Source organism: Gymnogyps californianus, chromosome 6, assembly GCF_018139145.2.
Source record: "Gymnogyps californianus isolate 813 chromosome 6, ASM1813914v2, whole genome shotgun sequence".
In the NCBI taxonomy this organism is placed as follows: domain Eukaryota; kingdom Metazoa; phylum Chordata; class Aves; order Accipitriformes; family Cathartidae; genus Gymnogyps; species Gymnogyps californianus.
In genome coordinates this window covers 22,018,313-22,034,887 of record NC_059476.1, presented here as the reverse complement: position 1 = coordinate 22,034,887, position 16,575 = coordinate 22,018,313, and the positions used below count along the sequence as shown (strand labels likewise).

The window sequence follows — 16,575 nt, the reverse complement described above, 5'->3', positions numbered from 1 at the left end:
TATATCTGTTTAGTGGAGGTCACAGACTTGGGGAGGCAACAGCAGCTGAATTTGAATGTCAAAGCTGGTGCAATGAAGAGGTTGCTGATAAACCCCAGAAACACACCAGTGTCCTCCAGTAAACGGAACTAGTAAGACTGGGCCACTGAGATCTGCATCCAGTCTGGATCTCTTGAGCTGCTGATTGCAAGCAAACAACCTGTTGTTTTTATTTTACATGTCAGACACTTAAATCTACAGACAAACTGCAGACATATAGTTGCAAGCAGGAGGAAATGCAGCCTATGAAATAATGACTGAAATAGCCATTGAATCATGGTCGTTGTCAACTGCCCACATGCTGTCCTCACAGTGGTAATGGATAAGGGGTTTAAAGAAAGTCTTACAGCAAAAGGCTCCAGGAAATCAATCTATTCAGTTTACCAAAAGAAAGGGGAAGGATGTAGTAGGGAACTGGTCAGAGAAGGATCTTCAGTCACGCAAAGCCACTGCAAGAAGCTGTCTGTTGCAAGAAGCAAAAACTGAATGCACGCAGAACTAGAAACACAGCACGTATCTTTCACAGCAAGAGGGATTCACCAGTGAGACAAGTAACTCAAGCACCAGGGTGAATCGTGTATTTTGGTAAATCATGAGTGGATGTTTTCACAGAAGACGGTTTCCTAGATCAAGCACCCCTGTATTGATCTTGAAGAGGGAAATGCTTCAGGGAAATCCAAAGACCTATGTTATGCTGAGATCAGTCCAAGCAATCACAGCCACTTCTTCTGGCTGTAAAAACCTATGACTCAGTTAACCTTAAAAACTTACCAGCCATGTCTGATTGTGCAATATTTATTCCTGTTTATAGTACAAATAAAGCAAACTAAGCACTTTGTGCTACTAGCTCAGTGTGTGCGATTACATCCTAGGTACCATGTAGCTACTACTGTGGCAGGAAAGACCAGTTGTTGATTAAAACTTGCTAGTTAGAAACAGGTTTTCTGGGGTCTATTCCGTGTTTGGCCCTACATGCAACAGATCAAATCTGAGTGGCAAGCCTGAACATGTTGTCTGCTCTCTAGAAGGCTAAAATTGGCATGCTGCAGGTAAACAACTTTCTCATAATCTTTCTATAAAGAAGGCACCTCAAATCAGAGCTGATCTGCTGGATTTCATTGCTCTTGTTCCGTTTCCCCACCTGTAAAATGGGGATTGACTGCAAAAAAAATGGATAGCTTACTTCATATGGGATGACTATGAAGTATGTGTGCTTTGTTTCCAGGGGCAGTGAGAACCATGATATTATTGCAAGGGATGTTTGGGGGTTGGGAAAAGGAATGTCCCAAAAGGAGTTTCCAGGTGTAAACTCACCGTGCAAAAAGAGGAAAGCATGGGAGGTCAGTGATGGGAGCTGCGCTGGCTGCAGAGGGCTAAATCCTCATTGTCACTGATGAACCCAAAGAGTCAGAGACTTCAGCAGGGAAATGCCTGCCCTGTCCCCTCGTTGATGGTCTCTCTCCATCTCAAGGCCTCCCTTTCTCCTTAAGGAGACATTTTTCTGAATCTGCTTGGGGAGAAAACATTAGGCTCTCTCCTCTGTGACAGTCCTTTAGGACTGTTCATTTCTCACTAGCGCTAACGGTGTTTTACAGCTGGAGTGTCCTCTCCTGTGACCAAATGCCAAGAGGAAAGGCTAAGATGCCAGAGCCTCCCAAGTTACTGCCAGGACTTTCTGAAGTGGATGTCTCCCAGTTCAATCTTCCAGCCAATTGAAAATCACTGCAATTAGAAAAGACAGCAAGGAAGCTTGAGTTGAAGAGACAGACTAAATTCCCTTGGACTGGCCAGCAGCAACAGCCATCCAGCCAAGACATATGCTATCGGCTGTCAAACCCTGTTAGACATGGGACGATGCACATCAAACAGTAATATCTATCACAAAGCTGAGTGCATGACCCACTTCAGAGAGCGCTGATCCTTTCATCTCCACCTAGGAGTGATCCTGCGAGTGGACACTGTACCTTAGTACCATGACTTAGGAGATACCTGTGTGCAATTCATGGCTAAAGATGTAGGGGAGGAAGCCATGGCCCATGCACAGGAAGATGACTTTCTGGTCGATGGTGACCAGTTGAAAAGGGAGCAGGGAGTGGGACAGCAACATGTGTACCCAGACCTCCTGGAAGAGTAAGTACTTTACTATTTGCATGTATTTGCTTCCTTTCTGGTGCCAGTGTTACTTTTAACCTCCTTACCTCTTTCCACAGCCTCTCCTGCAGTTGAATCAGACTGCTAATATCGGCCTTCAAAGCTGCACAGCCAATTCCCTAAACCTCCCATCAACTCTACTTGTATCCCAGGTACACAGAGCAGAGGGAACAGATGCAAGAGAACAGCCATCAGCCTCTCTTCCCATATTTTATTTTCTAGACAGATACTTGACTATGCAGATCATTATCATATGAAAGCTGAGGCAAGAAGACATTCGCTGTACACAGGGGAAGGACAAGAGTTAGAGCTGGCATGTTGGATATATTGCATCAGCTTGTTGCACTTTTTGCCTTTTGCATTTAAGTTACGCCTTTTTTCTTTTTTTCTTTTTTTCTTTTTTTTTTTTTTTTTTTTTTTTTTTTTTGTGGCTCACATTATGGTCTCTGATCCCCTGGTCCTATTCCAGTGTCACTACACAATTGCATGCCTCGGCTCCTACAGTCATCGCTTCTTATGGGTTGCAGTAAAAGGAAGATGCACAAGTCTTAAATGTACTTCCTCAATAACAGGAAGTGGTCTTACCTTCCACATTTTTGCTGAAACTCTTCAGCTGGGGGGAGAAAAAGGGAATCAGTCTGCTGTAAAGGGTCTAAAATCAGTTTCCATGCTTGTGTTTCATATGAAACAGAAAGGACATATAATTTAGTAGTACACTTTTCCAAATCACACATGAATGATAGAAATAACTATATTTCTCAAAGTGCAGAAGCTTCATTTCTCTACACAGCACATTGTGCTTATTCCTACAAGGTTTTTGAGACATACAACATTAGATACTGAGTTAAGAAATAAAAGCTAGATGTTCTTGTTCAGTTTTGTTTTATTAGCACAAGAAGCTTTCTTATCTATTGAGAAAACACACTGCAGGCTGGTGAAGCTAGTACAAGGAATAAATTCTGGGAAAAATAAACCGAAATTGTTATTAACAAAACTACAACTCTTAAATTTCCCAAACCTCATTTTTGTTTTCATTATCTCAGTGAGTCTCTCAAACTTTAACCAAAGCCCAAGTATTTGAACCTAATCCCCTCTAAACAAAACAGACAAAACTCAGTTGTTTCTAACTAAGGTGGAACATGCCAGTTATGCTTAATTGGCCAAATTTAAAGATTCCTCTTACAAGCTGTCAATCCTTCTCCACGACTTTTAATCATTACACAAAGTAGCCTCTTCATCCCCCACAAAACAGAAGAAACTATCCACAAAACCCAGCAGCCTCAGCAATGAAACAGAAATCAAGCATAAGCACTGCTAGGTCTGTACTTGTTGCCATTGTGCTAAGAAAAACATTTGTCCATACAGATGAATCACATCAAACCCTGCTGGCACAGGGTAAACCAAACCTTCCTAGTTTTATGTAGAAAATATATAGGTTTATGTAGGTAAAAATTTTCATCTCCTATGAATCAGGCTATCTCATTTCACATGAGCTCGGTAAGAAAGTGATAAAAACTCATCACCTATGCTAAGAAAATATGCTGCTTCTACCTTCATCCTGATTATGACATTCACAGCTGTAGTGAAAATATTTAACATTTGTTTTAATCAGATTAAAAACAACGCATAAACTTCAAAGATTAGAAAAAAATGCATAAACTTTAAAGATTATATTTTTATATGTCACCAGTGTCACCTATTAAAAATAGGAAGGATTTTAAAGATGTGACTTGCTTATTGCTCATGATACTATCTTCCTTGAATAAGTGAATCTGTGATTATATTGTTTTGACCAGGAGAGGGAAAGCTAACAGAGACATGGATATTGATTCCAAGATTAATTAAAAAATCTTGGAAAAATGAACTTGTAACAAATTTGACCTAGAGAGTTGTCAACTAGACTTTATCTGCAAGATCAGTCATAATCAAATTTGTTTTGAAAGTCCAAATAGACTATGGGTCAGCTCTGATGGAGAGGGTAGGTTTCTTATTTTATCCATTTCTGAAAGTTCATTGAAAAGACGCACATGTAACAGGAAGGCATCGTTAGCTTTACACGCCTCCAAACTCTCCTGGGTATCTGCTCAAACAGCAACACTGTTAGGAATGCGATCTGGAGAAAGGTAGTAGTAAGGAAGCTTTTTGTTCTTGTTGCGCTCAGCGATGGCGTTGACAATCTCATCCAGATTCTTGCGGAATTTTGCCATAGCCTCTTTCACCGGCTTTTCCACGAAGTGTTCATCTGGGTACATGCCCAGAAACAGCTAATTGAAAAACACCAAGAAATCATGCTTTAAGAAAGCAAAGGCTATTCTGTTTCAACATTATGTCATGCAGCAGAACAACACCCAGAGCCTCACAAATGCTACTATTAAAATAGCACTATCAATATTTAAGCTAGTCTACATCAGCACTGCCAATGAAAGATGCTGTGCCATCCTCCCTCCACTGCTGGCTGGCTGCTTCTTTCCATCCCTGCATCTTTCTGTAGTGCTGGTTCAGGTGTCTATGTGGCACCTCCTCCACCTGCAGGGAGCTGATCCACTGAAAAATAAGCACTTTTATTCAGGCTAGTGGTCAGCCAGATCAGCTTCCCAAGCCAGATCTCTGCGTAACCACTTAAACATTTGTGCTGCTAGAGGACAGCATGGGAGGGGAATGAACAGCCAGGGCTGAAAAAGGAAGACGACTGCTTCTTGCAGTGACAGTGGAAGTTTCTGTTGACTTAAAACTGTCCTTCAAAGTTCAACCTGACAATTGCTTTAGTCAGCTTGGACTCTAAGGGTGCCCTGAATATCGCATTGCCAATATGCATACTGGCGTATTACCTGCTTTAGGTAACTATTTCCCATGATACTACCCATACTACTAGCTTCTCAGCTGAAATCTGCTTTCTTCTTAAAGAGAAACTTCATCTGAAGTACCCTCTGTCCATCATCTTCCATTTAAGGACTTCAAAACACATGCTCCAGGCACAGCCCTTAGGTGAGACAACCAAGTACCTACAATCTCATTTTACATGAGGGAAATGGCTATAGACCATCCTTGCAAAACCTCCTGTAGGCTTGTTTTGTTTGCACTCCACACCAGCCAGGCACAAGCCACAGCTGTAGTGCACGTGGCACTGGGGCAGATTTTCCAAAGGGACAGGACATGGGGACACAGTGGTGCTGTAGCTTCTCCACCAGCACTGCTGGGGCAAGGAGTAGAGAAAATCCTTGTGCCTCTGCAGCCCTCTTCCTCCCACACCAGCATCCTTACTCAGCAATGCCATGCTCGAGGTTAGAAACTTTCATTTTGGCTGAAACACAGCCTCAGCGTAAAAATACAACTCCTTGCTCAGAGCTGGTTTGCATCTGGCAGAACAAGGGCAAACCCACACCACGGATAGATGTCCACAGAAAGGCAAATATGGTCAAGTCAAGCACAGAGCAGCACTACAATCTTGTGGGTCAGTGTGGTCTTGCCATGGCCCTCGTGGTCTCACCTACATCTCCACCACCTAGAGAAGGGAGGTTGACTTACTTCATTGTCCTGGAATTGGCTCAAGGCCCAGACAGCTCCAAGATGCCAACAAGAACGTCCCCTGTCTGGCAGACTCTCCACAATTTGCTCGATGGTGACTGTCCCCTTTTCTGTCGGAGGAGGGCGGCGCATCGTTGGTGGGGCATTGGGAATCCAGGAACACCAGTCATACTGAACAACAAAGCAAGAGAGCACAGTGAAAAGCTACAGTAGCTGGTATTTAGGAACACTGCAAAGAAAATCAGGAGTCTTGACACCAGGGAGTTTGCTTCTGTAGTATGAGCCTCTCAGAAAGAGAAGATGATGCTAACTAAAGGACAGAGAGGTGCTCTAGAGAAGGACTGAAGGAGACAAGGAAGTCCCTACTGTCTTTCTCAGGATCTCACAAGGGAGAGAGTTGGGTTGTCTAAATGGGAGTAGTTATTCTGCTAACCACAGGCATGTGCCACACAGCCCAGATTCACCAGCCAGGCTAAGAACTTAGCTATTTTATTAAACAAAGATCTCTTCTGATAATCTGAGGTGACCTCTGATAAAAAACCTATAACTGATAAAATCCCCCTTTCTCCAGTTGTTCTTTTCTGCAAAATTTGCTCTAGGAACATGCCCACAGTACTGTGGTCAGGCAGTAAGAGAGGCAAAGGATGCTGGTGCATCATGGAACATGGCATGTGGATGTGGCCATGGTGAGTGCCAGACTGGGAACTCAGAATCACTTCTGGCCTGCTTCAATGTTGTGGGATGGTGATGTCTCATTTTGCCTCAGATGCGACCCCGAGTTTTGCCGTCATCTGAGATGTTGCACTTACCGTAACTCTTTCTTTTCCAAGCACTTTTTCATTACCTTCATACGTATCCCCTGCCCTGCCTGAGGGAAAGTCCCATTTCAGCTGTCTGCCATGCTTATGCTGTGCTCAATCTGTTCTTTCCAATGCATAGCCTTTTCCTCCTACCCTCAGCCCTCTTTCCAATGGCTGAAGACCCTTTTGCTGATGAGCTGAATATCCTCTGCATGCCAAACTCCCCCTCTTATTCTCTGAAGGCTCTCTGCTAAACCCTAATAGCCTGGGCAATATTAAGAGATGGTTTCTTAGTGGTACTTGAACAGACAGGATTTCCTGAGGGGGAGGTTGGGAGATGTCTCAATCACTTGTAATGACAGGTTAGAAGTGAATAGTCGCAGATGTTCCTGGTCATGGATGTGGCACAGGAATAGTATGGGTTCATTTGACACCTGGCTCTAGACCTGCTCCAGGGCTCCTGAGCTGCAGGGGTGGACAGGAGGGTCAACATGGAGAGTAATGTGAGATGTGTTTGGGAATAATCACCATAGGATGCTTATCTGTGAGATCATCCATGTCTGAAGCCAGAACATGTGCCAAAAAAAAAGCTCATAGAATATCTCAAGTTGGAAGGGACCCATAAGGATCATCGAGTCCAACTCCCTGCTCCTCACAGGACTACCTAAAACTAAACCATATGACTAAGAGCATTGTCCAGATGCTCCTTGAACTCTGACAGGCTTGGCACCATGACCACTTCCCTGGGGAGCCTGTTCCAGTGACCGACCACCCACTCAGTGAAGAAGCTCTGTGCCATACAGACTGACAAAGAGATTTGCTTCTGGCTGTGAAGTCTGCTTTCCAAAATGCCTTGATGTTGGAAGAAACAGCATTTGAAAGGCAGGCTGTTACTATAGTTTCAGGGTAGATATATGTCAGTAAAGGCAGGCAGGGATAACACAGGCTATCAGTATGTGACACATTAAACATCATAGGGGAAGCTCAAAGTTGCCAGTTGGCTTGCAAACTCAAGACATGAGCAGCAATGCCCTTTCCATGCATTGGGAATATTAAGCACATTGGTGCTTTTGAAAACTTGACCATACATGACCAAAGCCTAGATCCTCACAGATGTACTGCTTCAAATTTCTATGTATGCCAGTGAGAGCTAAGTATCTAGCTATCATTGAAGATCTGGACTCCTGTCCCACTGACTTCAATGGGACTTTACCTTGTAGAGGCTTGTCTGTGCTGCTGCAGAAAGTAGAAGTGGAGGTCCTGCAGACATGCAAGGCAGCTTTCAACTAGTTAACTCAGGGCCCTTGGTAAATGCTCCATTAGGTCAGCTAGATCGCTGTACTGCTGGGACTGAGCTGTTGGAAATAGCCAGCTGCACCAACTCAAAGACAGATGGCATATGCAGCTACCTGAACTGCAGTCACAGCACTGAGCTGCGCTGCACATGTTCCCTAAGCCACATCTGAAAATGGGATGTATGCTGCTTCGGCACAGGCACGCTGCCAAATTAGCACACCTTACAACAGCAACCCATGGTAGTCACCCGTGCATGCACTCACAACAAATGCAAAGTAAAGCCGCTTAGCATAACTCATTGCATTTCATTGCAGAATGTGCCACAGACTACCCACACATATGTCCTGGTTTCGGCTGGGATAGAGTTAACTTTCTTTTTAGTAGCTGGTACAGTGCTGTGTTTTGGATTTAGTGTGAGAATGATGTTGATAACACTCTGATGTTTTAGTTGTTGCTAAGTAGTGCTTGTCCTAAGTTAAGGATTTTTCAGTTTCCCATGCTCTGCCAGCAAGCAGGTATGCAAGAAGCTGGGAGGGAGCATGGCCAGGACAGCTGACCCGAACTAGCCAAAGGGATATTCCATACCATAGAATGTCATGCCCAGTATATAAACAGGGAGAGTTGGCTGGGAGGGGCGGATCGCTGCTCGGGCGTCGGTCAGGAGGTGGTGAGCAATTGCATTGTGCATCACTGTTTTTTCTCCTTTTTTTTCCCCTCTTTTTTTTTTTGTTATATTCCTTTTCATTATTATTATTATTATTATAATATTTCATTATTATTATTGTTAGTATTGTATTATATTTTACTGTAGTTATTAAACCGTTCTTATCTCAACCCACGAGTTTTACCTTTTTTCCTGATTCTCCTGCCCATCCCACTGGGAGGAGGGAGGAGTGAGGGAGCGGCTGCGTGGCGCTTAGCCGCTGGCTGGGGTTAAACCATGACAACATATCATATCCAGGCAGTTCAGGTGATGTCTGGAAAGCATGGTAGCTAGACTGTGCACCTGAACGCCTCAGCATTTCTGAAAAGGGTCTTAGCAACACATTTAAATGCTTAAAAAAATTGTTCCCCATAATAAAATCATTAAAACTAAAATATACAAGTTAGAACCCCTAAATTTAAGCTTTGGTACATATTTAGGACTCAAAATGCCTTTCTCAGCTTCCAAAATACTTCAGTTTCCACAGACTTCATGGGGATTTGCAGATGGCTTTGCAGTTATTTTGACCAGAAAGAGTAATGTAATGTCTGTACATCTACTAAAAAACATTTCTCAGACCTTGCCCTGGTAGATGCACCTCAGAAAGAAGAACAGTCTTCCCAGAAATTCCTACCTGACCAAAATTCACAGCTGCATGCTGGGCCGATGTGGTGAATATTATCACTGTGAGATATTCTGCTAGCTTCTCTCGTGTCCTGATCATCTTAGGAAACCCTAAACAAGGGAGAAAAAAAGTTTAAGTAACCCAGCTATGAAGTAACCCAGTTACCCAGTAGTAATCAGCTACTCAAAAGGCATGAGTTAGAGGACTGTGCAGCAGTCACTGAAGAGCAGGGCATTCTCTTTCTGAATCTTGCTGTGTGGTCTAACAGGAGCTACTCAATCTCTCTGTGTCTTGGCTGTCCAGCTGTAAAAACAGAGTGATCCTGCCTTACCTCATACAGGTTTGTGAGGCATCACCACTGTTTGCAAAGTATATGGCGTTCCTTAAGGGAAAGGCAAAGTATAATTACACCTTTAAAAAATACTGTATCCCTGTCCTCTCACCCTACCTACCCTGCAGCAAGTAACCCAGAGAGTCCACAAGGCAGGGGCCTCAGATGCTCCCTTCTTCTTCAGTCTGCAGTGCAAGCAGGAAAGGTTCATGCCAAGGAGCAAATGACCATGTGCTTGTATTTATAAAGGTCCAAGGCTCAGTGATGAAGTGCACTGTGAGAAAGAGTGCAGGCAGAGCTTATTTGCTGAAACGGGAAGTGAGGAAACAAGAACTTCTGAAAGAGAAACAACAGAATGAGGAACAGAAATAGTTGCATCAAGCTGTCTTTGAAGGCGAATAATCAAACGGAGCTATATAAAGAAAGAAGGGAATAGTCAGGGACTAGGGAAATATTTTGCTACCAAAGCACCCCCAAGCCTGTATCTCTCTTATCCCCACTACATCACAGTCCTGTGCTGTACTCCCTGTCCCAGCCCAATGTGACCACAGGTCCCAGGATACCTAGAGACCTGTCAGCACCCTGGGGCAAGCTGCCCCTGCTCAGGCTGCCTGTGCCAGCTGCTTCACATCTCCACCACCAACCTGATGCAGGAGTGAACTCAACCTGAGAGGGGGAAAAGGCACACAGTAGGTCTGGCCAGCCACCAAGCCCAGAGAGGAGAGGATGCCCCATCCCCTCCTGTGTCCTGCTATCCTAAGCACACTGTGCTCACCTTTAAAGGGGCTTGGCATGCTCCCAGTCAGAGCTGCCCTCCCAGGGCAGGAAGGGAGACAGGAGAGGGAGCCCCAGGTGCAACGGCCTGCCCCATTTATCCTCCTTCCATTCTTTACAGACCCAGCCAAGTCCCCCTGCTCTCTGCTGCAGCCCTTGGAGTGGCAGCAGTGCAGAAAGGGATGCTGGAGGCCTGGCAGGTTTCCCACCTGTAGTGGCAGTCGTGCCACCAGTGGTGCTTGTAGCATCCCACACCAGCTGTAGCCTTGCAAAGGCTCAGTACTTGTCCCATATCAAGATGCTTAGGTCAAGCATGAAGTCCCTACTAGCAGGCCATTTCTAAGCTTTTCCTAAGAGACAACTAGACAAAAATGATAGCAACTAGGTGTCCCCCAATCCTTTGCTTGTCCAGGCAGGTAGAGCCCAGGAGGCTGTTACACACCAGCGCATACTGGTAATGAGTGGAAACATCACAGTTTTGTCTGGAGGGCTCACACACAAACATGTGTGCATGCAATGCCAAAGCCATCTGCCCCAGATCACTGGCCAACAGGTGTTTCCAGATGTAAATCAGTCAGGACAGTATGAAGAATCCCCACCCACCTGTATAAATACCTGAAAACCTGCTTGGACAAAATGTGAGTGGAAGAAAAAAACATGTTTAGGGAAAGGCAGGAGAGTGTTAACTCAGGTGGGAGAATAGAGCTGTGTTATGGGTGAGAGCTCCCACAGCCAAGTAATGGTTTGCAAGAAATGAGAGGCAGTGAGAGGAGACAGAGCAAAGGAAAATATTTCTTGCAAAGAATTATGAGTATCTTCTCTTGAAGAGAGCAGAACAGCTCAACGATGACACAGATGCTGAACAAATGTGGAGTGCAGCAAGATACTCCTGGGGAGGTTCTTACTTGTTCTTATTTGGTGCAAGGTTTGGAGGAGGGGATTCAAGGGGGTCTCGCTGCTCCTTGTGATTTCTATCAGCCTGCCTGGTGGTTCCAACAGCACGTACAGACAGCCCCTCCCCTAATGCTTAAAGCATGAGCAGAGAAGATCAAAAGACTAATCCCGAATGTACAGAGAGATTACATGAGTTGCCCAAGCTCATAGTGAGAATCTGTGGCAAAGGAAGGAGCTGTCTCCTGAGGGAGGGAGGGCCTGAGCCAGGGTCTCACCCATAAAACTGAGCATCTTTGGGCCAAGAAGGGAGAGGGTCTCCAACAGTTCAAGGCATGCTGTGCATGCAGCATTGCTGTAAGCAGGGACTTGACAAGCTGCAGACCTAGCTGGGCCATCATACGTTACCTGAGGCCTTCACACCCCTCATCCCATAGACATAAATGTCTTTGACGAAGGCCTGGAGCTCCACATCCTCACACACCATCTCGTCGCTCTCATAGTAGATGTGAATCACATCCTCTGCAAAACTGCAGACACAGGATCAAATGAACAAGACAAAATGAAAATGAGAAAGCAAGCCTGCCATTCCCTGAAGATCTTCTACTGACCTTGCAGAGGAGGCAGATGCTGCACAGGGAAAGAGAGAAGGGCAAGAGCAGGTCTCAACACCCTCCTACCTCCTTCCCACAAGCAGTGGGAATGCACAGAGGCAACTTTGATTCATTTCCAACTGCAGCATCACTTCCTCCCCCAACAAAAGGATGCTGGACCACACTGCATCCCCTGAACAGTCCTGTGCACTTTATTTTCTTATTTGAGGCTTTGCTCCTGCCCAGACCTCTGTCATCACATCTACACTCTTTTCTTCACTTAATACAGACTGCCTCTGGCATGGCTCTCCACATGGCGCTCACACTGTGAACAGGGGTTCCCAAACTGTGGTACTGGCACCATCCCCTGTGTGTGGGATACTCCAAAGCTGCTCCTGAATACCATTCAAATAGTTGATCCCCTCCTACCGCACATCCTTTTCATAAAAACCCAAGCAGCACCCTCCAAAGTGGGGGTGGCCCAGGAAACTTCTCTTGGGGAGAAGAGGTCTAGAGCTTTTTCCTACACCTGTCTGCATACAGCAGACATCTTCTCCCTATTCAGTTCCTGTTCTCAAAATCCCTTTTTCTATAAAAGCTTCCCAGGCTAACTCACCTCAGAAAGAAAGGCTCTTAAAACACTAAGACAATAGAAAGAGTTCTGAAAGCAGTAAAAATAGGTAAGCCTGATGTCCTGAAGATTTGCATTTCATGACTGAATGACTGGTTAACTGAGCTATGCTGAGATATTCCGTTAGCTCTGCAGGTACCTATAATCTCTTGCTAAATATTTTGACAACAACCCATAGGGTGAAACAGTTGACTGCGGAAGCTGACTGATGGGATTAAGAATTGTTATGCCATACAGATTTCTCCCCTTATAAGCTAGAAATTTATTGCAATTTGGAGACCTTTACAAATCTGTCAATGTGGTTTCTATTAGCCAACCAAGTCAAGAGTTGTTATTGAGGCAGACAAACAACTGCATAAACACCAAGAGTTTAAGTAATTTTGGCTTCCAGAGGAAGTCGAAGGAAAAGAAAAATCCTGCAACATGCAGAGATAAAGCTGCCCTGCATGAGCTCTGCCTCCACCACCTGGAACCTGTGCCAAAGGTATACAGAAAGTAATCCTTCTCTTACACAACGGCAGTATTGTAGACCCCCTTCCATGCAGATATAAATTAGTATATGAAGTGTGGATGAGGCCTTTTGGGTTGCAATATCTATCTGCAGTTAGATCACAAATAAGAAGCTGAGTATTAGAGAAGGGGGTTAAAAATTTGCCATGTGAGCCTCATTGTTTCTATAGGGACAACCTTATCAACTTTCTTAAGTCTAGGCCATCAACCACATGTGAAGCAATGCTGGGGATAGAAGTTATTTCATCAAAAGAGTGGAGACTGACACCCCTGCAGAGTGTAGGAGATTGATGGTGACTAGACACACACATGCCCATGGATTCATGGGTCAGGATATCACACACTTGAAAGGGTACTGCACACACCATTTATAAACCACATTATTCACTTACGAAGAATCTCTCAGCCAAGTTTGAGGCAGTGTAACATCTTCCTCCAGCTAGGTTAACACCCACAAACAGTCAAACTGAATTGAGCTGACTACGTACTATCTGGTATTTGAAAAGGCATATCTCAATCAGCAACGAAAACACAGGAAAGAGAAGAGGGACAAAAAACGGACTACATCAAGAAAACAACCACAGAAAACTTCCTTTTCTCTCAAATGGGCACTAACAATTGCAGGAAATACTGCAAGATAACCCCTTGCCAAAACAGACAAAACACAGGAGACAAAGATGTACCCAACACTTTAAACATTATGCTTGTATTATAAACCCCCTACTTTGTGTACACAAAAGATCTGATTTTTAATGAACATGGTTTTCAAAAGCCATATGACCAGAAACAGCTGCATATTTAGCAAGCAACTTATGCCACGCAAAAATACATTGTTTGTTAAATGAAATGCCACTGTAGAATAAAAAACATATGAATCATTCCATTCTGAGGCAGTGTTTCATATCTGAAAAGGAGGCACATTTGTGTGGTCGAGCAGCCTTGCAGTACCTCTCCTGACTCAGAATTGCTGTCCTTCCTGACAAAACTTGGGCCTTGCAATTTTAAGGCATTTTAAGAAAGGTTTTGCTCAAATCAGTTAATGCCTAATTTATTGAATTTCAAAACACAACTCTCATGCAAGCCAAGCTTACATTTCCATTCCACAACAACCTTGACGAGCTCATGTGGCTGGCTCAGAGACCTGGGTTCTCTCTTGGTTTGTGCATAACTAAAAAAAAAAAAAAGCTAATTAAATTCCCTTTGCAGGGCTAAATTCCAACTCAATAAACTGTGAAATCCTATAGAAGAGTACATACTTATAAAGGGGCCTCTGAAATACAGAATGCAAGAAAACAGGGCTGAAAAAAGCAGGACTTAACAGTCTTTCAAGGGTGTGTGCTTGACACTCTATTTTTCCTCAGATGAGACATGCTGGATGGAAAAGGCACCACGTGACTAAACAGCCCAGGTGCTGTTCACAAGGCTGTGATGAAGAGCAAAGTGAGCAGAGAGCAAATGAAGTCGTGTCTCTGTGACAGTGACTTTATTAGCCATTTCTAGAACTATGGTCTCTTTCTTACCTCTTTATAGCCTCCCAGACTTTAATGCCGTCATCCCGGTAAAAGTAGTAGGGGATATCCTCTTTGCTGTCCATCCCTTTAGCTTTGATCTCCTCAGGGAAGCAGAGGGAGCTATAAGTCAGATCCTTCATTGCTTTCTGCACCATTTGTACATGTCCTCCTCCACCTGTAGCATTTGCCTGCAGGAAGAATGGCAAGACAGGAACAGTAAGAGATTATGTTCACTTTGTGCCAAGACTGGCTTTCCAAATTCACAGGAGATAGTATACAAAATGCTGGTGAATCTGTTTTTCAAGGAGAAAACCACATCTCCACACAAACAAGTACTGAACTGCAGAGGTCTACTGCAACTGTGCATTTTGACTTCAGAGATTTCACACCTCTCCCATGAATCACTGTTAATATCCGCATTTTCTCCATAGGTACAGCACCTGCTTATAACGGAATACAGTAATAAAGTACAGCAACATCAAAGTATCGAACCCAAAGCACTTTATGCCAGCCCTATGCTCCAGAACCAGCACGTGTCTGAAGGAAGGCAGCCAGGAGTGTGTTAGAACAGGGCTTTTGCTGAACCACCCACTGCTGCTACAGAGTGATTTAGGAGAAAGTGTTTAGGGATGCAGGCTACCGTTAGCCACCCTGGAATTTAAGCCAGGAGATCAATCCCACTGGGTGGCTACTGATGAGGATTGGCCAGGGTTTCAGTATACGTTACATTTGGAAAACACAGCGTGTCCACAACAAACAGCACTGCAAAACTCTTTAGATAATCACTGCACAAAAGCTCCCAAATGTTGCTTTTCTAGCATATGATGCTAGTATTGTAGCGGTAGTCAGCTTACACTATTGTCCTCCAGCTGGCTGTTCATCTACATCGGAACCAACAAATTCTGGAACTCCAGGATCCCCGCTGGCACATCTCAGCCACACACTCATCCCACATGCGCGGGGTACGGACATTATGCTTCTGTTCAGAGGGATGGGAGTGCCTGCCAGGTCTCCACGGTCAGCAGTGCAGTACAGCAGACAAGGAAGGTGCCTGGATTTAACCTCTCTTTTCTCCATGGGTGAAAAACTCTGGAGCATGGAAGCTATTTTTGGTCTGGTGCCAGAGGTGTAAGGGGGACAGAGTTGTCCTGAAACACAGGCTCCTTCTTTGGAAGGACTTCTGAAACCTCCCCGAACTTCCCATTTGCTGCTAGCATGTTGTCACAGAGACTGCTGCATGCCAACCTGTTGCAGTTCCTGGATGCAGCATGCCATTTCTGGGGGAGCCAAGGGAGGAAGAGCTGGGTACATGTTAAATACCAGTGCAGTCAGATTTAGATGTTCAGATTTGACCTAAGAGCTGCACCGCAGTCCATGATATACGACTATGTTTCACTGACTCAGACGAAGCTGAGTTTTAATTCTGTTTATGGCAATTCAAGAAGACAGGCTGGAATCCACACCCGCTATTTGTAGGCTTAGAAATCTGTCTTATCTACATGTCTTTGATGCAAATTTCCTTTTGCAATCACAAATTCTTTTGCTCACCACTCTGCCCCAAGATGAATAACTGAGTACTTAAAAGAAATTGGGAACTTAACTGTGTGCATAAATGTGCAGGGATGTATGTGCATATTATGTTACCTTGCACTCCTATACTCATACCCCAAAGCCACATCAGCTATGAGTGAGATACTGACTCACTACTGACATTGGCCAGTTCTGAATTGGCTACTTAGAGGTAAAAGATACCATCTTTAGCACAACAAGGCATCAGTTCTGTGTGACAGTTTCTCAGGTGATATTAGTTATGTTTGCCCTTTAGTAGAAAGGTCAAGAAACAAGGCAATACGTGATGGTTAAAGGATAAAAACACATATGGAACCATGAAGAATAATGAAGATTCGCAAAGGGGATTACTTACCTTGTCAAAAAGGCCACATTCACAGATAAGCTGTTCTCGGGCTTTGGTATTGATGGCTATTGTGAACCGCATGTGTGGCACCAAGAGCTGTGAAATGGGACAAACAATGAAAGAAGGCACATACTCTGATTGAATTCAACAGCAACCAGGTATAAAGTTTGAAATCCTGATGGCTTAGCTGTACGTTGCCTTGCAGGGCAGCCAGTCAAACTATCTCAGCTGAGCTGTCACCAGGACTTCCTTTTGGTTTGTCAAACTACTGTGATAACCT

General features: G+C 44.3%; 1 protein-coding gene across 4 annotated transcripts in view; it reads right to left on the bottom strand.

Moving 5' to 3' along the window:
* Positions 1-3,877: 3,877 nt before the first annotated feature.
* The window catches only part of ALOX5 (arachidonate 5-lipoxygenase), a 35,323-nt gene continuing 22,625 nt past the window's right edge, over positions 3,878-16,575 (bottom strand). Inside the window, exons 9-14 of one of the 4 annotated variants that reach the window (XM_050898861.1) lie at positions 16,305-16,391; positions 14,390-14,568; positions 11,544-11,665; positions 9,149-9,249; positions 5,716-5,886; positions 3,878-4,454 (exon numbers count right to left, since the gene is read on the bottom strand). In XM_050898861.1, coding sequence (XP_050754818.1) covers positions 4,275-4,454; positions 5,716-5,886; positions 9,149-9,249; positions 11,544-11,665; positions 14,390-14,568; positions 16,305-16,391 — 840 coding nt within the window. In that variant the 3' untranslated portion in view covers positions 3,878-4,274. The remainder of the gene's footprint in view (positions 4,455-5,715; positions 5,887-9,148; positions 9,250-11,543; positions 11,666-14,389; positions 14,569-16,304; positions 16,392-16,575) is intronic. The other 3 variants (XM_050898862.1, XM_050898863.1, XM_050898864.1) reach the window with 3 other exon arrangements.